This window comes from Pteropus medius, unplaced genomic scaffold (genome assembly GCF_902729225.1).
Source record: "Pteropus medius unplaced genomic scaffold, Ma_sr-lr_union100, whole genome shotgun sequence".
Taxonomy (NCBI): domain Eukaryota; kingdom Metazoa; phylum Chordata; class Mammalia; order Chiroptera; family Pteropodidae; genus Pteropus; species Pteropus medius.
In genome coordinates this window covers 7744541-7768292 of record NW_024349225.1, presented here as the reverse complement: position 1 = coordinate 7768292, position 23752 = coordinate 7744541, and the positions used below count along the sequence as shown (strand labels likewise).

Genomic DNA, 23752 nt, shown 5'->3' with positions numbered 1-23752 from the left:
CCGGCCGCACCGCGGAGAGCTGGGGTGGGGGGACTACCCGCGAGGCCCCACCCCCTGCATGCGGCCCCGCCCCCCCCGCACACGCTGCGCACTTGGGGCTCCAGGACCCCTACTCCAGCCGGGGTTCGCCGCCCGCTGCTGGGTAGGGGGATTGGCTGAAGGGCGGGCCTCCCTGCGGGAAGCGACGTCACGGCCGTTCCTGCAGTGTGAATGAATCAAAATGCCTGGGTGACCGCGGCCTCCCGGGCGTCCGGCGCGCGAAGGGTGGAGGGGGAGGGGGAGAGAAGCGGGCGGGGTAGGGAGGAGGGGAAAAAAGCCAGGGCTGCAGCAACAGCGTCTCAACCCGGGATGTGCACCAACCCGGGAGAGCGAGATCAAAGGGATTTGAAACAGGCTGAGGACTGGCGGGGGGAGGGGGCCAGCCAGCCTGTGGAATCCTCCCCGAGAGGCGGAGGGTCCAGCTTCCACCGTGACTTCGGCGGCCTGGTTGGGTTTCTTATTATTATTTTCAAATTTCTGAATCAAGCTTGAGCGAGCGAGCGAGCGAGCGAGATCTCCGTAGACTGCGACTCGCTGGCTCTCGCTCCAGGATGATGCAGAGCGCAGCTGTCCCCGCGGAGGGGGCTGCCAAGGGGCTCCCGGAGATGCTTGGTGTGCCGATGCAACGTAAGACACCCCCCTTTCTCGCTGATTTAATTTGATAACAAGACAGCCAGCATCCTTGGCCGGTGCGGGGCGGGCCGGACGCTGCGCGCAGGCTGGACCGGAGGGACCGGGCGGGGCGAGGGGCCAGCGGCCGGGGCGCAGAGGCGGTCACAGGGCAGGGGCACCAGCCAGGGTCCGTTTAAAGGGCTTGGCTCTTGGCTTTTGGGACCGAAGGTGAAAGCCTTCCAGATCACGCTGGAGGCGAGGCGAGAAGACCGAACCCAGCATCTCCAGCCCGTGGCTTTTCCAGGACCGTTGGGAAGAGCGCTGTTTGGGAATGCCGGGGAAACGAGCTGCAGGCCAGGCCTGAGGGCCGGGGTGGTCTCCCCAAATCATCCTCCCCCTACCCTGGGGCTACAGTCAAAGCTCCCAGTACGGCTAGAGCAACTTCCCCCTGGCTGGCGGGAAGTTGGAGAGCGCGTCCCCCGCCCCCCGGGCTGGCAGCGCGGAAGCTCAGGCCACACGCTCTGTCCCCGTGCACGGGGCGCGCGCGCTTGGTGCGTCCCTGGACGCTGCTGCCGGCCGCCTGCGCCGCCGGGGACTGCCTGCTCCTAGTGGGGGAATTCCACTCTCCATATTCCAGTTAGCCGAGAAATGCAGGGGAGGAAGGAGCGGCGGGACGAAGTTGTGAACTGGGGGTACAGTCTTTGCGCACCTGAGGGCAGGCTCTTTCGGACTCGGAAGGGGAGAGATCGTGGTGTGTAGGTGCTTTGCTCGACCTCCCGCTTTCTTTCCCATGCCCGAAACATGGGGGGGCGGGATGGGGAGGGATGTTTATCTCAGGTCTCTGTGGGTGTATAGGTGTGCGCGCGCAGAGATTTTCTCGGAGGGAATCTGTCTCTGTCCCCCAACTCCCGAACCGAGAGTCTGCGGTGGGGAATCTGTGCTGAAGCCAAAGCAGGTCCTGGAGCTCCGCGCGTGCGGTGGGCGCAAGCGTGAGTCCTGCCGCTCAGGCTGGCGGGCTCTGCGGACCCGGCTCTGGGCGGTAGATAAACGAAGGGTTTCCAGCCTCTGCTTGCCAAGGGGCTGTGCTTCCGCCGAGACTTATTCGGTGGAGCGGTAAATCCTCGAGCTGTATTTTAAGTAAGGACCGATTGATTCATCCAAGGGTGCTACCTACCTACGAACCAGGGCGCACCAGCGCGCCCTCCTGCGCCCAGGGTCTCCATGGCAGGGCTTCCGTCCTGGCCAAACCTCAAAGGGCAAGCTGATGAGAGCGTGTGTTCCGTGAAGTTTTTGAGAAGGGACTGGAAGAAGATCGTTTCGCCCCAAACAATTTAGATTGTCCTTTGACTATATCCTACAGTTATCCGTTGTGCCTCATTCTGTAAACTGTTGACAAACAGTTCCACCTCTGCGCCAGTGCCTTGGGGGAGTTTACTGCCGACTAAGGTGTGTTCGTAGAAGGTGTTAGGGTTCATTGCCCCCACTTATGTCCCCACCCCACCACAGGCAGGGAGGGAGTGGGTTCTCAGTCCCTGCACAAACACAGACCCTAAGGTGCTCCAAGTCCTTAAGCTGATTATAAGTCCTTAAGCTCCGCAGTGAGGGGAGTGTGTGGGTGTGACTCCTGTCCTTGTTACCCAGGACATCTGTGCTCTCATAGTTGTGGTCCATAGGTGGCCTGTCAGGACGGCAATGAAGGACGTGGGCTATGCTCTAACAGCCTTTCTCAGATGGGGTGCGAGACACCTCTCCCAGATGGTCTCCCTTTTTTGTTTTTCTTACTCAGAGACAACTTCGATTTCTACATCAGGAACTCAGTTTTCTAAAATGCCTAGAATTCACCTTCAGAGCTATGGTGGACCAGGGCACAGAGCCTGGGTTGGAACTGTGGAAAACTTCATGAGGTAGAGAGGGAGACTCTCCTGTCGGGGATGGGGGTAGGCAATGCCCAGCCAGGAGGGGGCGATCTGTCCTCCCTTTGTCTTGCCCTGGTTCTGTGGCCTGGGTTGGAGGAGCCACCTGCCAAAACTGAGGGGCTCAATCCTTGAAGACTTGGAGATGCAGCTTTTTAATTTTCTTTTGGAATGTGTGTGGATTGTACCCGACCCTGTGTAGCAGATCTAGCTACTGGCTATTGAGCTGTTGGTGCTGGGACTGGGCATAGGTAGGACGGGGTCCCCTCACACACATACACAACCATCCTCTTCCCTGGAACGTGGGGCCCAGTGGCCTAAGAACTGCACGTGGAGGTGGAAGGTGACACATTCTTGTGTTTCGGGAGGAAAAAGGATAATCCCAGGCCTGTGGGAATTTAAAACTGAGGGTGGAGGAGACCACAGAAAGGCTCTCCAGCAGGGACCCCCCAACCGACCCCACAGCTGGAAGGTTTGGGTTGCACCCCTGCCCCCACCCTCACACATGCCCATGTTCCCCTTCTTCACCCTGAGCCACCACAAATGGAGCACCTGAGACACACACGCCTAGGGATCCCCACCCTCGGGGCCTCTGGCGCTCTGGGCGCCAGAATATTCTTTTGCTTATTTGGGGATGGGTGAGGTACATGCCCTTTAGGGAATCGTTGCCAAGAAATATAATTAATAATTTCTTTCTCCTGGAGGTCCTCTTCCTTACACTGTGTCCCCCGCCTCTGCTCCCTCCTGCGTGGATTCATCGTTGGTGCGTTGCCTTCCTCTTACTTCCCCTCGCAGAGGTGGCCCGGTTGCTTTGACAGCCACGGGGAGGCTCCCTTAGGCACGCAAATGGCTGGGGCTTCTGGGGACAAGCTCGGTGGTCTTCATCAGTTTGAGGGCGGTCTGCCCGGGCCAAGGAGCTAGGAAAGAATGGGGCGGGAGCCATCGGGAGCAGCCTGGAGTGGGGAAGTAGAGCCCCAGCCCTCCAGATCCCCGCCGGTCGGCTGGGCAGCCCCTCCCGCCTCAGGTCAGGGCGTCCTAAGGGACTCAGAACCCTGGCTCCCTGCTCTGGGTGGCGGGAGCGCTCCGTTCGCAGCAGGCAGCACCCTCGGGTCCTGTCCAGCACGAACCGAGGGTTCGGTGTTTTTTTTTATAGCCGTGTGGATAGGTTCGCAAAGGGACCTCGTCCTAAACCGCGGGTCTCGGCTACGTGGCTCAGGATTTAGGGGCGCGGGTCCCTCTCGTCCCTGGCACACCCTGCCTCTATCCCGTCGTCCCCTCTGCCTCCCTCGGGACGGTAGAAGCACCGAGGTCCACCTCACCGGGCCGGACCGGGGCAGCGTCGGGTGCGGCGAGCGCCTCCCGCGCGTTTCCGAACCTCTCTCTTCCCGAATTCAACAGTCTCTCCAGCATCTGCTGGCCCCTCTTGCCAGTCAAGACGACTGGAACAGCGCGGGACATGTACGGAGGTGGGTGGGCGTTCTGTCCGTCCCTTGCCCACTTAGTTTCCCGCGCACCGAGGGGAAGGACAGCGGACAGCTGCGGCCGGGATTGCCGGCTGGAGAGCGGGCCAACGCGGACGGGAGGGACGGTCCAGGCTGGGGGCGGTACATAGGAAGCGGGGCCCGGGGCCTTTCCTGTCCCTACCTTGTCTCTGAAACATCAACCTTTTGCAGCTCTTGCGAACCCCGAAACTGTGGGGAAAGGGTACCTGATTTTGTGTTTGCTAGGAGCTGGGCGAAGGACGTCTCTGGGCCTCCCCACGACCCTACCTTGGACTCCTGCCGTGTGTACATCCCACACCTCGTCCCGAACGTTAGCATCCTCTTGCAGGCCATTTCCAAAGGGGCGAAACGGCCTCATTTCCCGGCCAGAAGTTCTCTCAAACTCCGGAGACGCGCTCTTCTTTCCATTCATTTCTCGTGGTGCCGAGGGGGTAGGGGTGGGGCACAGGAAAAACGATCTATTTAGATATTCTATAAGATTCCGATACAGAAATTCCAACAGCAGCCCCCGGCGGATTCGGGCCTCGCGGGTTACGGATTCGGCTTCTCTCACCGCGAGGGGCTCGCGCCAGAGCTGCCACCACCCAGAGGGGATTCAGAGAAACCCGGTGACCGCGGCGGCGCTTCGCTTGGGGCGTCGGAAGGCCAAGGGACTCGAGGGGCGGGCAGGATCCGGCCTCCTGGGTTCCTCTCTGTCTGGATCAGAGAGGTGGTGCGGGCGGAGGGAAGCCCGCCCGGGAAGCCGCATTAACGATTTCACCCGGACCAGAAGCGGGCAGGTGGGGCGGGTGAGGGGCGAAGGTCTGCACCTGAGCGGCCCACAGTGTCCAGGGAAGACGCAAAGCCGGGGCTGAGAAGGGGAAGCAGCACCTAACTCAAGGTGCTCCTCGCTCAGCCACGGTCCGGGCCCGCGGAAAACCATAGCCAGGCGGGCGGAGCGGGAGCGGAGTCCTCGGGCCTGGGAGCACGACCTGTGTGACCTCGCCGCGACCGGGGCAGAGTACCTCCGCGCCGCGGGCAAGCGCGGCCACCCAGGCCGGGGACTGACACTGAATTCCTTCTCCCAGCGTTTGTTACACACCTGCGCGCGGCGCCCTGTACCCCATCGCTCTGGCCACGCGTGACCTGGGCTTCGGAGAGCTCGCCAGGGGAGGCAGATGCGGACAGGGTGCCCTTCGGGGGGAGTCGGCTTTGCGGGCACCGGGTCTCGCAGCCCGGAGTAGAGGTCGCAGCTACGAAGGGGGCAAAAGCGGGAACCGCCCCTGGGACCACCGCACGCCGCGTTCGGCACCCCTGCGCCCCGGCCCTTTCCCTCTCTCCACCTTGCCCGTTCCTTTTCCTGGCTTATTCTCCTGGGTGGCCAAGACTGGGACGCGTGTCCTACAGCTTTGGAGCGGTGGCAGATACTTTTTCTTTCCGTGGGGAGAGGCGCGGCGGGTGGGAGCGCCGGAGAGAGGGCAGGCCGGGCTGAAACCATACCCATTTAGCACTAAACATTTGAGAAGAGAAAACTAAACCCCAGCGCCGGCGATATGCTCCTTCCCGTGACTTTTTAACCCCTGTCGAAAGCGGCTCTCCCGCACGGATCCTGGTTCGCACGACCCGCGCGCTCTCTTGCCCGCGTTCGAGCCTCGGCTTCCCGCCCCGCTCCCCACGCTCAGCGGACCTTGAAGAGCGCTGGCGGGCTCCGGAGAGACGAGGTCTCGACCTGGGCAGCCGATGATGTAAATTAAATTCGACCTGGACAGGGTGTCGGTGACACTGCGCACCCGGGGAAGGCGAAATGGCGCGCGCCGCCGTTTGCACTCACGGTACCGAGGAAGCCGGGACTGGCCCGCTTCACTCCAGGGCTCAGAGGTTGGCTTCCTCTAGAATAGGACTTTTGAAATTATTATTACTCTTATTTATTTTTTTTTTAGTAGTAAGGGCGAATGTCTTTTAAAGGGATCTGCAGGGTGAAACCAATCAGGAAGGAGAGGAATTACGAGCAAAGCCCGCGCAGGATAAAACCGTGAGCCGCAGGAAGTTGGAGGGAGGACCAAGGTTAGGTGGACCTGCCCGAGCGGGGTTAAGGCAAGAATGTGGCCTGAATGCTCTGGGGATTAGAGAGCAGCGTGAGTCCTCGAGACGTCTTGAAGACCGCCTCCACAACTGCAAATTCCAGGGTCGACTTTTTAAAAACCGAGCTCTCCTGGAGGTGAGGTGGGGTTGGAGGGAGGCGGGGAACCGGCAAAGCAATTTCTTTCCATGGAGTAGACAAAACACGGCCCGCAAGGTTGTCTTGTATTTTGAATAGTGACCCGATGACCCCGCTGACCAGGTGTAGACAGCCTCGAGTACTAAATATTTCTATTGTCTCAACTTCCCCTTTGCCTCGGATTTTAGTGCCCCCTTCACTCTGCTACAGTCAATTAGTGATTACTTAGCACCGCATTAGCAGATGGAACCCAGAGAGACACCGGTCCTGGGGAGGCCACAGCGGAGCCAGGGGCGGGAGAGTCGCACCTGCAGTTCTCCAGGGATTGAAAATTAGTTAACAGGGACCAACCTTTCTTTCTGTCACATTGTTCAGAAAGCTCCCTTGAGCCTCTTGTTTTAGTCAGGGATGGTGGATATTTGGCCTGGAAACTAGTCTCCTCCGAATTGAAGACTTGTGAATTGGGGGAAGGCTGATGGAGTTGGATGGAGGACCTGTGTCATTTCTTTTAATTAAGGAAATTTATCAGAGTTAGCGCTGGGGAACTTTGGAATGCATAGAGGCTTGGAACCAGTTTAGCTGATGAGAGGAGGCAGGGGTAATCTTCCCCACTCGGGAACCTTGGCTGCAGGCAGACTGAAGCAGCAGGCTACTCTATCCATGGCTGGGGGTAGGATTTACTTGCGTAATGATTTTCTGCCTTTTCTCCCTCCCTGGAATGAGTATGAACAATGCCGTAACACAGATGTGAGCACACAGGGTCTACTGCTTTTAGTAAAATCCCATCCTGGCTTGAATGTCTGTCTGCTTTCTCTTTTTCCTTTCTCCTCCCTCCCCTCCTTCCTTTGAGAGATCTTCATAGGGAAGAACTTGGGTTTGAGCATGAATTCATTGCAAAGGGGTTTTGTTGGGTGTTTAGCACCCAGCAGACTAAAGGATGAATGAGGTCCATCGCTCACCCTCTTTCTAAGAGGCCTGGGAAGGAAGGGCAGTTTCTGGGTTCAGGACAGAAGCACCCTGGAGCTGGGCTATTGTTTGTTGTAGGAAGAAATCAACTAAAAAAATTTTATAGAAGCCGTTATCAAAATGGAGCACAAATCAACCATTTTGAGGCACTGCTGTTGGGGGTAAATGGAAAGGTTGGGTTTAATTGGCAAAATTGAAATTGATTCACCCTTGGAAAATGTACTTTGGGTTAACTGTATTAGCGGCAGACTGGAACATTGTCTTGGGAGGCAAGTCCTAATTCCTGTTGTTATTTTGGTGGATTTCTCTTTTTAGTTCGCCCCACTCCCTTCCCTTGGTCAGTCTCAACCTAGTCACAGATGCTTAACTGCGGTATCTCACCCCCAAATGCCTTTAAAGTATAATTTGCTTTAATTATAATGTTATGAGGTGAAAGGATTGGTTTGGGGAATAGCTTAATAGAGGCAAAACTTGCAGCCAAATTAATTGAAAGTTTCTTCCTATGAGAAGGAGTTTGCCAAACATATGGAATATTGCTACAGAATGAGACATCAGAAAAATACATTGTGGAGAGTTAGCAATGATTAAATGTGTCGATGGAGTGGCAATAGGAACGTGTCTACAACATTTCCATAGACCGTCATGGATTTGTTTGATGCGATTTTCTGTTTTATTTGCAATTACTGAGCATATTCGATATCCTACTGAAGATTACGAATTCTGTGTCAATATGTAATCTAGAGGATAATCCTACACCTGCCAATCACATTTACATTGTGTATTTTATTTACTACAATATTCCTTCTATTAAAATGTTATCCAAATTCAACCTTAAAATGGTAACATTAAACCTGTTTTCAAGATACTTTTGAATTTGATCTTTTATTGAAGAGGTTACTATTTTTGAGCTGTTTAAGCAGAAAAAGAACAAAAGAGATCTTCAAAGGGACCCCAAACCACAAAATGAAACAAATAAGACCTGTGGTGAGAAGGATTCTGGAAAAGACGATGCCAGGAGTGGTCATTTCTGATGCAAGAAGAATTTTCTGACTTTTTTTTCCTGGTTGTTAATCATTTGTCAAGACAAAACTAGAAAAAACTAGAAATTAGATAAGATGTGTATAGATTGATATATTTTAAAGTATAAAGTGAATACAATTATAATAGAGAATATGATTTACCTTAAATGTAATGCTAGGTTTGTTTGTTTTTTTTTAAAGACTTTTCTCAATATTTTTGTGGCTGGCTAAGATTTCTATATTTTAATGATGTTATAGCGTTCACAAAAATCCCACAACATTCAATGCACCTTTTCTCCTTAAGATTTAAAGAATTAATATTGGAATTTTGTGCTTTAGCCGTGTTGTTTCTGAGATTATTCTTACTAGGTCACAACAATCTCATAAAAGGAAATTTATAAAACATTTTGGAAAATTATGTTATGGTCTCTTCAAGATACATTGGTTTAGAATAAAGGAAACTATTAAAAAGGAAGCTATAAATTGTTCAAGAAAAATGCATTGTCTTTAACAGGAGAATGGCAAATAAAGAGTCAGGAGAGAACAAAACAGACACATTTAGTCATGATTTGTCATGTGAAACTGCATCCTCCGTGTCAGGTTTACCCCGTATGTAGACTGCATAGGCGAGTTAGTCCTGGGTTACAATTATCAGGTGATTTAAAAGGGGAGTTGTGACCAGACGACAAGATTTTATTGTCAGTGGTGATGGTGGTGATTTTGAATTGGAAAGTTTTATTTTTGAAATATATACCCAGTAGTAGAACTCTCAATTAATTGAATTTTAATTTAACTATAGCTCTGTTATAATTCTTAGGTTTGGATACTCCAGAACTTAGGTATGAGTTGAGGCAGGCAAGGTGCCATACTTGGTATGTCTTGTGGTGTTATGTTGATACACCTTAGAATTATTATTCTCAGACTAAATCTATAAGCCCCCTTTGAAAGTATTTCCCCAGCCTACCTTTTTAAAATCATCGTCTTTCTTTCGTACTCAAGGAAACTTAGGTAAGGGAACAGTGATGTCTGCCATTGGCTGCTATTTTTTTCTCCCTTATAATTGGGGAAGGAATGGAGAATTCCAAGAAAAACATTTGCATAATATTTCAATTGTATATGTGTTTCCTTACAGCCCATTTAGCTTCTCCTTTCGGTTTGTAGTCAGTAAAGAAACTTAACAAATACATAAAATTATATATTTTTGGAAATATACATCATCCAAATGTTTTTTTTTTAAGACAAGAGTTCAAAAAACTACTTACTCCTGGAGTGAAGTCACCAGGAAAAGGATCTGGGGTGAAAGCCACCAGGATTTGGGGAGCACTGTTGGGAGCCTTGGTCTTCTGTCAGCCCCAGAACCTGTCCCCCCAAAAAGAAGATTCTAGCCCCAGTTTGGCCCCCAACTGTGTACCTATAGGGAAGCCCTTTTCAATGTAGAGGTTGGCTTTTCACAGGGTCTCTGAGAAGAGTAAATGAGCTTGAAGATTTGCAAGTACTTGACAAAGAAAGTTTAGAGTGCTGGCAGACTTAAAGACCAGGGTCCCCATTTGCATTCTGCAGCTGGAGCCGCCCTAAGCGGGCTGGACTGCTCCTGGGTGTCCCAGGAGGATGGGCGAGCTGAGCGAGTATTGTGTGGTAGGGCTGCGAACAGGAAGCATCTCTCATGGACCCCGGCTCCCTGTCCTGAAAAAAGTGAGGAAAACCTTGTCCTGGGCATTAGGCTGTCGAGTCAAATTATTTGTGAAACAAAAGAGGGATTCTGTTCACCCAAAAGGCAGTTAAAGAGCAACACCTCGCAGAACTTCCACAGGTGGCGTATCAAAATCCAAATTTTACAAAATATCACTCTGATATCACAGGAGGGTTACGTGAACATTATTCCTAGCAGCTGTGCACACACACACACACACACACACACACACATCCTTAGTTTTACAAATATTAAAGTATTCATCAGCATTATGATTCCACTGGAAATATCTGAAATTCTGTTTCCCCGGTAAGGGGCACTTTCTTAAACACGGTTTAGAAGTCTTCGTCAGGTGTTTTGGTTCTAGTTTCATCTCCGGTGAAAAAAAAATTTTTTCTCACCTGTTGATTTTCTGTGACCAAAGAGATAGAAAACACCATTTTTCAAAGAATTAAAATCGATCAAACAAACTAACAAACTGTCTCTGAAATGTCTCATGGTGGCCCCTGGGTCCTTGAGAGCAGTTTCTTGGAAATGAAGAAACGTGAGTGGGGAATAAAAATGCACACTATTTATCATGTATCGCCAGAGGGTTGTGGGCAATCTGGTCTACCACAAACCACGTCAGACCTTTTGATCTCTTTACTTAGCAGCTTTCTGAAACTTCACTACTGGAGGTATTTGGGGATTAAAATGGAATCCATTTTCTGATGGGCCACTCTGAAAAATAAGCCCTCTGTGCCCCTACCACAGTACTTCAGGGGTCTCGAGGTTCAGCGTCATGTTGTGGGTTTTATAAGCTTCCTTGATGAAGAAGTAGATTTCAGCTACAGGCCAGGGGTTTCTAGCCATTTCTTATCAAATAAGAAATAGTTACTTTTCCACTGGGCATTTCATTGTTTCCCCCCCAAAATGATAGAAGCCTCAAACGATAATTTGAACTCGTCACTCTTACCTGAGTACATTACAGTGAAAGTAAAGCGAGGTCAGGCAGCTGGTGGCCTCAGGAGCCCTGTTCTCAGCATCCACAGGTCAGGAGGAGACCAAGGCCTGGCATGTTTGTCCTTCTGTGGGGGAAAGAATCTGCCAGATTTCTTTACTCCCCCAAAGCCCCTCAGCCCTTGTAATGTTGCATGATCTCCTATTTACATTCTGGGCTTGTGATGATTAGAAAGGGTGTGCATCTTCTAGGTGCTTTAGAACTGAGAGGATGGAGGAGAATTTTGAGTGTTTTGATTGGGGAGTGTGGGGGAAGGGCAGTGAGGGAGAGGGAAATAGTATATTGGGAAATAAAGATGCAGGAAATAATTGTGATACACTTTAAATATCTAAGTCCATCTTGTTGGTGACTGGCCATGACAGTGGAGGAGGGAGCTCAGGTTAGGGGTCTTAGTGTCTTATATTCATTATGTGATGTGATCATAAGGCAACCTGAGATGCCGGTGTTATTATCTCCATTTTACAGATAAGAAAACAGGCTCAGAGAGGTTAAGCGGTTTGTCCAGGATTACATACGCAGAAGAATCTGGATCCGAACCCAGGTCTAGCAGACTGTCTGATTTGGGATTTATCGTAAACAATTTGGTAAACCTAAAGATGTGAAGATCTAAACTCTATACAGAACTGAAAACTTTCAAATTCCCCCGGTAGTTTTTCAAAAAAGTATCTGAACAAAATGTTTCTACTTCCTCCAGCTTTTTACTTCACTCACTGCCCACTTTCCCCACTGCTCCGGGTTGGACAGCTCCCTTTGGTGCTGGCTTCCTATCCATAGACAGAGCTTGACTTCAGAGGAAGTGGCTTTTTTTTTCCAGAATGACGATGCTTGTATATGAGGATGTGTGTGTATGCGCGAGTTTGCGTGCACGTGGGACTGTGTGTAAGTATCTGTGGTATATGTGTTTGTGTACATATGAGTCTGTGTATGTATGTGTGTTAAGTTTGTGTCTGAGTACATCTGAATATGTGTGTATGTTTGTGTGTGTGAACGTGGTAAGTACGGGTATCTTTGTGTATGTACATGTCTCAGGGTGATCTTTGAGACTGTGTGTTTCTCGATGTGTGCCAGTGTGTACATGCGAGTGTGTCTGTTATGTGTGTCAGTGTAAATTGTAAGTACGTGTGAATATGTGTGTCTGTGTGTGTGTATGGGTGTCTGCCTGTGTACACACAGCTGCTCTCCCTGTGAGATTAGATCTGTGCCTTCAGCTATGTCATGAAGGACACAGAAGACTGGCAATGGGGAGTGATTGCACTGTGCCGTCCAGCTGCTCTGCGGATTCCTTAGCTGTTCCAGGGACATCTTCTCCTGCCTGAATTCGCCCTCTGCAGAGCCTCAGTAGGGAGCATCACCACAGAACGCTTGCGTGCAGATAAGATAGAAAATTTCATTTGAAATGAAATGACTCCTCATATCAGGAACTGAGTTTATAGATCAAATTCTGTTTTAGTGACTCTAAGGGTCTGCTTAAATTCCACTTTTTAAAGTGGAATTTCATGATCTCAAATACTGCAAATAAGAAATAAGTTGAGTTTACTAGGCATTTAGAAATCCTTTTTAGGAACTTTGGTTACAACTTTATTTCTCATAGGAGACTTACATAACCTCTGCCCTGTTCAGTCTCTCCAAATTGTAAAATAAATAAAAAAAAAAAATCATTATTTAAAGTTTTTTTTTTTTTTTTTTTTAGAAAGTTAGCTTATGTTGTTTTGAAAGTTTTCTAGATAGTTTACATTTCACAGTAACCTAAATAATCTCATAGATACTGTCACCTGAAGCATGGGATCTGAGCTCACAGGTCTGCACCTCCTCACATGCAGGGATGATTCTGAACTTGATGGATGCCGTCAACTAGCTGGCACCTTGCATTTGGGTAGAGGGGGTCTGTAGGACAATGGCTCCTGCTTCGAGCCCTCCCTAGGGCATTGGGGGTCTGTCCCATACAATATATGCTATTCTATCCAAAGGACCTAAATCCGAGCCTCAAACATTTCCATTTGCCCATTGTTAGGGAGCACAAGAGGCCAGTGGCTCACATACTCCCTTGTCACTGCACACAGAGCAGCTTCGAGACTGTCTGTTTACCTCCATCTGTCCTCCATACAATGACGGGGCAGAGTCGGCCAGGTGCAGTGATGTCTTAGACTCCTTCAGCTCTCAGGTCAGATTAGCCCGCCTTAAACACGGGCTTGGATCAAATCCTGATTCCCCCATTGTGGGACCTTGGGTGCTTTGCTTAACCTCTCTGAAGCTCGGTTTCCTCATCCGTAAAATGGGGATAGTTATACCTTCCTCACCTAGTTGTGTGGATTATTGAGGTAATACGCATTCAGGACCTAGCACAGTTCATAATGGGCTCCTGACACCTGGTCTTATTATTATTACTGGTATATTATGTATCTCTTAAACCATTTCTACATTATCTTTGTTTTTAAAAACAATGCTCTCCCCATCTCTCCCTCTCTCTGACTGCTCTCCTTCCCCACCCCTCCCTAAGTCTACGGTGGGAAAACTTTTAATTTTTAATTTAAAAGGCATCTTAGTATGACCCTTACATTTTTGCCAAACCCAAGGACCCCAGTTTGGTCACAAGGCCTCCCTCTGAGAACCCCAAGTTTGGGCATCCCAACCTTATGCAGTGGGAAGCCTCCACTGCAAGCTGGTGGCTGAAATGGTTTGTCTGTCTGCTTTTAGTGTTGTTCCTAAACATGACGTCTGGGCCGCAAGCCCCTAAACCTGCCTGCCCACCTCCCTTGCATACATTAGCCTTAATGTATTCTCTCTTGAATACTCATCATATTAAGGCTCCTGCTAGATACCTTGCTCGAAATAAATTTTATGGGCATCCATCCTCGCCCTCATCCCTGTGCATTTGCGGCCGGGAGAAGAAATATAGCTGCATCTTTCCTCTTGGGCAAGGCCCAACAACAATTAGGTGGGAATCTGCGGCCTCTGGCCTGGGACGGCGAGGTACAGGGAGGGAGCGGCCCGCGCTCCGCCCGGGCTCGCCCAGCGCCCCGAGGACGGTTCTCGGTCTGGTTCTTTGTCTGATTCTCCATAGGTGAATTTGCTTCCGCTGGCCGGGTCCCTGGCTCCCCAGGACCCAGCCGTCTGCTCTCACAAAGCCGCCCCCGCCCCTCCGCGGGCCTGTTCCCCGGGGCCAATCGCCTGGCACACGTGGCCGGTGCGCGCAGGTTCCTGCTCGCACCCGGCTGTCCACAAACCACTTCCCCGAGATGGGGGCGCTTCTTGGTTACGTCGCCCCTCCCCTCCCTTGCAAAAAACGATACCAGAGAAATTTTTCTGACACCTCCTTCCTCAAACCCCTGCTCAGCAAGGGCTGCGAACGCAAAGGCCTGCGGGAGAAACGCCATCCTCTTGCCCTTTGGGATCCTCTTTATCCGAGTTGTCCCTCCGCCCTACCTCCCCAGGCTGGAATTGTCACACCGCAAGAGCTCCTGGTTATTTACCTGTCACTCCCCTATCCAATCCTCTCAGTTCCCAAGGCCCTCTGCTCACCAAACCCTTCCTGGAGGCTCCAGTGATGCTGGTCCCTCATAATACCTAGAGAGAGGCAGGGGTGCGGTGGAATGAACGCCCACCTGGAGGCAGCCAGGCAGCCCCCAAGTCCTCTCACAGTTGCTGTGTGATGTGGGCACTCTCTGAGGCCCCAGGTGAGGCATCTATGCAGGATTCCTATGAGGTTCAAATGAGATCAAGCCCTCGAACCTCGAACCTCGAACCTCCAACCTGGAACCTCGAACCTCGAACCTCGTCCCTAATGGTCTCTTTCCCTCAGCCACAGCAGCACCACATCCAACCCCTGATTATTGCAATTATCTCCTCATAATAGCAAACAACTGTATCCTCAAAGATTTGTTTACTCTCCACAGTGCAGTGAGGTGCTATTTTCATCATCACCCCCCTTGTACAGGCAAAGCAATTTGTTCAAGGCTAAAAAGCAGAGCCAGGATTCAAACCCAGGCAGTCTAGCTCCAGAATCCATGGCCTTCCTCTGAGTCCTACCTACCTGTCTGATTGGGGCGAAAGTCCTGTAGCCATCGTGTGCTTAGCACCTCGCGGGGCACATCAGAATTCCTTGGTAAGGACTGACTGGATGAACAATTGCTTTGTCAAGGAGGAAATCTATTGAGATTAAAAAGAAAAAAATCCCACATGAACTGAGACAGGTAGCAAGTGTTCAGTCTGTAGGTATCTACCTAAGTGTGACTCCTAGTAGTTTTCATGGGACATTTCCGTCTGAGAATGGGGTCAAAGAGCAAAGCATCTAACAGGTTTAACTTTCAGGCAAAAGTTGGAGGCTGCTGAGGCCATGAGGGAACAAGCCGGGGTTAGGATTTAATTAGGTCCAAGATTGGCACTTGTGTGTACAGGGCTAGTGGTAACGATTTAGTGACTGCCCCAACAACCTGTCTACAAATTTTAGCTACAAATGACTTAATACTTGAGCAAACTTTCTCTCTACATAGGTTTAAATGTGTTCAGTTCCCCTCCCCCAGTGCACTGAGGCTAATTCCCTTATGTTAATGCTTTTAAATTATATCCCAACCAACAAACATGATATGGCTCATGATACGATTCATGAGAGATTTGGTTTTACTATTTTTGTGGATATTTTAGAGTGAGCAGGAGAAACTAGTGAAGAACTGTTTCAAGGTGAGCTTCTTAGGATTCGATCAATTATTTATTCTGTGATGAACATCCGTGGCGTTATCTTGCGTGCCAGGCACTGTGCTAGGCAGTGCGGATACAAAGCTGAGAAACACTGGTCCTGCTTCTTGACGACTCCACCTTCTAATGGGAAAGCTGGGCGTGTGAACAAACGATTAGCAAAGCTTCTATTTATAATAGAGGGGAGAAACCTCTGGGTTGCAACCTCCTGCCATGCTACATCAGGGGAGTATCACCGGAGGCCAAATGCTTGCCCTTTTACGTTTTTGTTCTTAATTTGTTACCTTCCCTTTTTTTTGGGGGAATGCTGGGGAAATGGGTGGAGACACTAGCATTATTTGCTCATCCAAGCACGGAAACCTGACCATTTTGTAGAGTTTGAAGCTACTTCAGTGACTCAAAATACTATCAACCCCTAAGCAAGCCCTTGGTTTGGTAAAGACGGGATGGCAGTAAAACAGACCTTGGGTAGGAAGTGACCAAGGCAGGAAGAACAGGGTGGGGCAGTGGTTAGGGTTCAGACAACAGGATCCACTTTCACTATTTAAACGGAGTGGTCAGTTACCAGGTATTAAGTGACTTTCAACTCAGTGCAGCCAGCTTGGAGCCAGTCTCCTGGGAGAAACACCCAGACCCCAGAATTTCACTGCCTCTGCCCCGATTGATCAGGATGTTGCAACCACGGACCCTCAGCTCTGCGTGCTCCACACTGCACAAGGGAAGCCTGACCCTCGGCTGTCCCTTTGTTTAACTCAATTCTGAATTCAGGTCTCTGTGAGGTACATCTGATTGGCAGGTTCCAAATCCCATTTGGAACTCGAGCTGCAAGGGAGTCTGAAAAGCAGTTTCTGGTTTGTCTGTCTGCAGCATGGGCAGGCACGTTAGGAGGGGATGTCAATGGAGCCAATCCATGGTCTCTACTGCAGTTCATTAGAATACTCTCAGGAGATTCTCTCAGAACACTGAGCTTCTTCCTCCAGGACCACCCTCAGACCTGGGCCTCCGTCACCTGCCCCCTACATGAGTCATTTGCTTTTTAGGCCAGATGGCCTCTCAGTCTGTGTCTAGGCAGGGCTCACTTGGAGGCTGATGTTTTAGCCCAGATTCTACCCAGGAGCGAATATATCATGGAAAAGAGGAGAATGTTGTTGGGTCTTCCTGGCCTGTTGGCTGTGGACTTGCAGCGGGCTCGGATGAGGTTAGCTGATGCTCTGAGAAACAGGTGACCTCTCTGGGCCAAAGCCACCCAAAGCCAGACCAGCAAAGCGTGGCTCGGATCTCAGTCCCAATCTGCCGCCTTGACCAGGCACCTTTGTGCAGTGTACGGCCTGCACAACTGTATGCGGCAGCCCTGTATTCTGCCAGCCTGGCAGAACGGGAACGCATCCACGCAGGGCCTGGTCTGGTGAGTGGTGCTGTGCGGAAAGCTCACACCGCCTCTCTCTCTCCCCCACAGAGATCCCCCAGTGCGCTGGCTGCAACCAGCACATCCTGGACAAGTTCATCCTGAAGGTCCTGGACAGACACTGGCACAGCTCCTGCCTCAAGTGTGCAGACTGCCAGATGCAGCTAGCTGACAGGTGCTTCTCCAGGGCCGGGAGCGTCTACTGCAAGGAGGACTTCTTCAAGTAAGTCAGAACTGGGGCACAGCCTCCCTCTCTTTGCCCTGGTTTGTCTCTGCCTCTCCGTGTGCAGTGTAGGGTGGGGGGCAGCCTGCAGTGTGGCAGGGTGGGGAAGGGCAGTGGGTCCAACCTGGGGGGTGGGTGCATACCCCAGCTGAGAGGCTGCTCCCTTTCGGTCACCAGCCGTATCATTGCCAGAGGACCAGGATCGTGAGCTCTGCAAGAGGGGCCGGCAGGGAGCAAGAGCCAGAGTCCTCCAAGGTGGCTGACAGAGTGCCCCTGAATTCCTACAAGGAGTCACTCTTCTGTCTTGGATGTGTCATTCCTACGGCTGTCAGAGCATGTGCAGGGAGGGTCCTGACCCGCTTCTAGGCGAGTCTCTGTGCCTGCTTCACGGGCCTCAGGGCTTGGAAGAGTCGCTGCTGGTAGTGGTCCAGCTAGGCTACGTCATTGTCATCGTTTTCAATGGAAACATGACAAAGAGGCAGTCTCATGGGATGGTTAAGAGCCCAGACCCTGCCTGGGTTTAAACCCACTTATTAGCTGTGTGCTCTTGGGCAAGTTACTTAACTTCTCTGTGCCTCAGTTTGCTTACCTGTAAAATGAGGCTGATAATAATAGTTCCTACCTCATAGAGTTGTTACTGACTTTGGATGAGTTGGTGTGTGGGAAGTACTTAGGACAGTGCCTGATACCTGAGTGTTAGCTCTTGAGACTGCCCTCAATTTTTCATTCTGATGTCGTGTCCATCAGAAAAAACTCTTGTTGGAGCTTTGAGTCAGGGTGAGGAGACCGCCTATAATTTATTTTCTGTGGTATTTAGTTAGTCTGGGGCTTCTCTCCCAGAATCTATTACCTGAAGTACTTAGGCTGGTGTCTCAGCTGACGTGGACCAGCTGGAACAGGAGGCGAAGGTTGTCCGTCAGTGACACTGATGCCAGTGTGGGAGGCCCATGGGTATGCGGAGAGGAGGCTGGGCCTGCGGGGAGGCTGGCCAAGGCCTGGACACATCCTGCACGCATGAGCGAGCCCCGGAGAGGTGGTGCGCCGGCTTCAGCGGCTGTGTATTCTGGGGACAGGGAGGAGAGACGGGGAGAAATGCCAATCCTGGAAACAGAACGCAGTTTCTCCTAAGTCCTGCCAAAGGTTTCACTGCAAAAATTAAGTCATTTGAATTTCTGAGGATTCTCAATTTTTTTTAGTGCAATATGAGTTAAAAAGCACATTAAAGATTGTTGTGGTAGCTCCTGGAGCTGCTTCCATGGCTTGTGTTCAGAAGGCAGCACTCATTGTCACCATCACGTTTTGGTCAAATACGCAGGGCTGTCTCCTCTGTGTGTGCGTGTGTGTGTGTATGTGTGCACGTGTGTGTGCGTGTGCATGTGCATATGTGCATGCACGTGTGTGTGTGTTTGTGCATGAGCATTACCTGAGGGAGGCGGTAGTAGCTGACATGGGCTCACCCACCAGATCCTTGATGGTTCCAGCTGAGAGACCAGCCTCGGGTTCTTCGTCAAAGCCTTTTCTGTGTACCGTTCCGCCCCCTCCCAGTCTTCCCCACCTCCGACCCTCACCTCGTTTCTGTCATCCTGGCATGTACACTGGTGCATCCCCTGCACCCACATCCTTTCTCAGTGGGCAAGGAGAGCCGGCCTCTGCCTTCCTGCCTCAGTGATTCCCTGGCCAGCCGTCACAGCAGCTCTTACAGGCCCCAGATGGAGTGGATGTCATCATGTGTGTGGGGCACACACACACGCACACCGTGTGCCTGTGTGCTCCTGTGTACGTGTGCGTATGCGCGTGTGGAAGGCGGGAGTAAACAGGCGGCTGGGCCTGGCTGTGGAGGTCGGGTGAGCTGTTCCTGCTTCCACAGTCAGGGCAGCATCCTCCAGTTTGTCCTTGTACATCCAGAAAGGCCCGGTAAGCTCCGGGGGGGAGGCAGGAGGCGACGTCACTCTCTTGCCCATCTGAGGATGGGGTAGGTGCTGAGACGTCCCTGGGCGAGACCTCTGGCTGGTCCAGCCTGGCAGGTCGGGGCAGGCTGTAGGGTGCAGGCAGAGCCTGTCAAGGCGGCAGAACCAGGGCTCTGTCACCAGAAAAGCTCCTTTGAGCCTCAGAATCATTCTAGAGCCCCATCTGTCATTTAGACCTTGACTGGCTGGCTCTGGGTTTGGGAAAAGGAGGAGGCAGGAGCTCAGGGGTAGGTTTGGGTTTGGGAGAAGTGGTGATAAGGAAAGCAGGCTCCCCCTTGACCCAAAGGGGCTCAGAGTGTGGGCTGGGGAAGGATTAGTGCTGGCCTATGAGCCACAAGCCCTGACCAGAGATAACAGTGATGGTCATTCGACCAGGCTGGTGCCCTGATCCCCTGCCTCCAGGCCCTCCCCGTGACATGGCCCTAATTTGGAACCTTCCAGGGCCTTGCTCGGCGGTAACCTCTTGGCCGACCCTCGCCCCCTCTAGCCCATGTGCCAGCATCCTACCTCTCAGCTCAGAGCCTTCAGCAGGGGCCCCTCTGCCTACGCAGTGTTCCGGGTGCACTGAGCCATCGAGCCTTCTGCCCTGTGCCCATCCTCCTTCCCAGTCCTCGCTTACTGCCCTCCTCAGTACCAGACGCCCCCCCCACCCCAAGCAGAATGCCCCCTTGGCCAGACACGCTCTGCATTGCCCCACCTCCCCGGCCCAGGTTATTTCATCATCTGGGGATGATGTTCACTCTCCCAAAGTCTCCTCATCTTCCTATGGCCACGAGTCCAGCTCCTCAGTGGGTGGGAGCCCCCGGTGGCATGGCCACCCTGTCCTTTCTTCCTCCTGGTGACGCAGCAGGAGCTGCCTTGTTTTGTTCATTCCTCATGCACCTGTTTGATCTTCCTGTTAGCTTGAGGGAAAGCCAATTAGGCATTCATTTTCCTGTCCCCTGCATACACACCTGGTCCTGAGCCTTGCCCACAGGCCATTGTTGGGTTTGATGCCACCAAGAGTGGGTTACATAGTGAATTGACAACGTGCTTTGGTGACTGATTTCTGCAGTCCCTTTCAAGGCATCCCTTTCACAGGCCTCTTATCTAGCCACAGTTATTCTGCTTGTTCCTCAAGACTGACCTGCCGCATAAAATGACCCATTCTCAGAGGCGGAGCCTTTTGTAAAGCGCAGGAGCTGGCCACAGATCCAGTGCTGAAACCCGGTCATTAACCGGGGGATGCGAGGGCCGTGTGGAGAGAAATTTAAAGCTGAAGGGGTTCTCCCCACTGCCATCGGAGGGTCAATGAGATCGGTCTGCTCTGAGCCACGCCCCCACCCCAGGGAGGACACAGGGCTTGATAGGCAGTGAGCCCCCTAACCCAGCAATTTGGGACTGTGGCTGTTTGGAACAGGGAGGCACAGCTGCAGGTACAGCTTGGTATAACAAGTCACAGGTGAGGACGGGGAGGGAGAAAGTTATCCAGGATCAGGTGGCTTCACCTCTCACCCCCCAGGGGTCTTGGGACCCGCTGCCCACCTGGGGCTCAGGCTGTGATTTGGTCACAGAGCTGGGTACTCTGCTCCTTATGACAGCTCATTATATGTCCCTAGGCACCTCCTTTTAGATGGCACATTGGGGGCACACACACAGTTCTCTCGTCTCTCACTAGGCTGCAGGAGTCACTTCTGGCCACCTCATGAGAGCGAAGGCAGGCACCCTGCTCTTGAATTTCACTGTTAGACTGCAGAATGCATTCAGCTGTGGGATTTGAGAGATGTCTGGTCAGGGCCAGGGGAAATCCCTTCTCTATGCTCCTTGAAGAAAGAGAACAAAGAGAATAAAGAGAAAGCACTGTCCTTTTCTGATACCTGCCCCACAACCCTGTTCAGAGGCAGAGGGCAGGGCTCGTTGGCCTCACAGATCATCACTGTGGTTCAAAGTTCCAGGGTCAACATTTTAAATCTCTTTGCCTATCACAGTGGCAGAGACACTGCTTCGCACAACTCCAGGGGACATCCTGTGTTCTGTGTAAAGCTTTTTGAACCAAGACTGTAATGTGAAGAGTGCCCCCCACCCCCGGCGGGTGTATGATACATCAGAAGTCAGGGAAGGACGGAGGCGGAAAGCTGGAGGTCAGACTTCAGCTCCGAAGACGTGGCAATACTGGTGACTGGCAGCAGAGGGCGTTGTTGCTGTGTGCACAGACGAAGAAAGAAGTATTGTGGAAGGTTGTACCCTGTGGTTGTTGCATTTTTCTTTCGGGACTGTTGAACTCTTGCTCAGTAACATTGGCTGATTTTTGCTGTCATTTGTTGCTGCTGCTTCTTGGGTCCTTGGCTTCCCTTTCTCCAAAGGAAATAAGAGGCACTTTTATTTCCAAGGCCCGAGAGGAGAGGCACTGAGTTGACTGATGCAGTGTGGCTACTCACTTTGAATCATGAGCTGAGGAGCTGACAACTCCTTGCACTGCATTTGCTAAGCAGGTCCTTTCTGGACTGTGTGTCCAGCAAGTTATGGGTCCCCTATTTCCTTGCAAAGGGACCGGGGTCTGGAGAGGGCAGGGGTCTTGGGGTAGGGCTTCCGGGTCTTTTCCTAGTCCCTGACTGGGTCCTGGGAGAGGCCGACAGCTTCCTTACTCTGCAGCACAGTGAAGGCAGGACAGTTTCTTAGCCGCAGGGACTGGTTCTAGTGCCGCCAATGTCGGCACCAGCTGGGCACCCTTAGGCAAGTCCCTTGACATCTCTGAGCTCCAGGATCTTGTTTAGGAAAAAGAGGAATGTTAATGGTGGCGGCTTTAAAAGACCTGACACACGGGAGCATTTTGTAAAAGGGAGTTATTTTATGAGTAGAGTGGTTTGGGGAACCCAAACGGAGCTCTGTTAAATTCCAGTCTTGCCTTCTATTAGCTGTTTGTCAGCAAATAAGTGACTAGGCCTCTCCGAGCCTATTCCCTTATCTGCTAAGAGGCATTCATTCTAACCCACACAGTTGCTGTGCAATGGGAGGATAATGGTCTTGTAAGCCGCGTCCAGCACAATGCTAGGCGCTTTATCAGCGTCTCTGGGTTTCTGGCCTGACTGTGGCCACTTGACCCACAGCCTCGGAGGGCCAGGCTCTCAGAGTCCTCCCTGAATGCTGGGCCTCCCCACCCTTACCAGGTTTGAGACCTTACCGTTGAGATGACTTTTAATGGCCTAGACTCCCTCAGATGGAGGTGGGGGTAGCCTGGCAGAGTGGGGAGGGCACGCGCAGTTTGCTGGGGATAAACCGCAGGGTAAAGACGCCATGTGGATTTACTTGAAGATTATGAAATATGAAAACAAACGTAGCTGTAGAATCAAAGAGAGGGCAACAGTCATACAACTAAAGTATTTAAAGAACGGTCCAGGCTTATGGGGGGCTTCAGACTGCACCCCTGGCCACCAGGGGTATGCGCTCACACCTGCCTGCCAGAGGGGTCCAGGGGAGTAGTCGGAGGCATTCTGAGGGTGACTGTCACTCCAGGGCATTTCCTGTCTAAAACTTCGTGCTTCTCTGGGGCTATCTTCCTGCCCCTGAGGCCCTCACCCTGCCTGGTGGGCAGAGATGGGCACCGTTGGACCTGGTGGGATGGAGGACCGCTGTGTCACTTGTTAGTGGGTGGCTGTGTGGGCTGCTCACCCAGTGAGGCGGAACCACCCCTCCCCCAGCCAGTCAGTCTCCAGGCAGTCAGCAGTCAGCAGTCAGCAGGGCTGTCAGCCAAGGGCAGGTGAACAGCGTCCTTGGGAGCCCGGAGCTGCTGATTTATCCCCATCGTTCAGCACAGCCTGTTTCAGCTCCCACACGCTGTGCGTTTGGCCTGGCCACAGGGTAGTTTTGCTGTCTCCTGTCAGGTCTTCACTAGTGACCTTGGCCTTATCACTCTGGTGGACTGGACCTCCATCTCTCAGCTGGGCAGATGCCCATGGGCTAACATGGGGAAAGGCTGGCTCGACCTCTCTGCGGGTGAACTTCATAGAGGTAGAGGCAGGGTGTGTGAATCCAGGCTCAGCGTGGATTTGGGACATGAGACCTTGCCGAGCCTTACTCTCCCATCTCTAAAAAGGGACAGGAATAAAAATATCTCCTTTTCTGAGTTACTATGAGGATTCAGTACGATGAAGGAAGTAAGTGCTTAGTTATCATTATTAGTAGCTGATAGGTCATGAGGGTGTATCTAAGTAGGAGGAGGAAAAAGCGGAAGAGGAGGGACCCGGGGCAGAGGCTGCAAAGGGCCTCGGGCCCGATGGGTCCCAGGCCAGACGGTCCAGGGTGGAAGGTGGGGCTGTGCTCAGCGGCAGTGGCAGGTCAGGTGACTGGAAACACTGCCCACCTCTCAGTGTGGGGGTGGTGCGAGGGTGGCGTGATGCCATTCCTCCCTGGCTGGTCCAGAGCTCCATGGCAGTGACTGCGGCCCTCACTTTCACTTCCCAGAGCAGGTTTCCCGCTCTGGCTGGAGTGACGAGCCTGTGTCTGTGTGGCGCCTCTAGCTCACCGGCACCCTGCCGTTCCAGGAAGAGG

General features: G+C 51.9%; 1 protein-coding gene across 1 annotated transcript in view; it reads left to right on the top strand.

Annotated features, from left to right (window-relative positions):
* The first annotated feature begins 572 nt into the window (after positions 1 to 572).
* The window catches only part of LHX4 (LIM homeobox 4), a 40688-nt gene continuing 17508 nt past the window's right edge, over positions 573 to 23752 (top strand). The window contains exons 1-2 of the mRNA XM_039881351.1: positions 573 to 666; positions 17087 to 17258. Of these exons, the coding sequence (XP_039737285.1) occupies positions 591 to 666; positions 17087 to 17258 (248 nt within the window). The 5' untranslated portion in view covers positions 573 to 590. The remainder of the gene's footprint in view (positions 667 to 17086; positions 17259 to 23752) is intronic.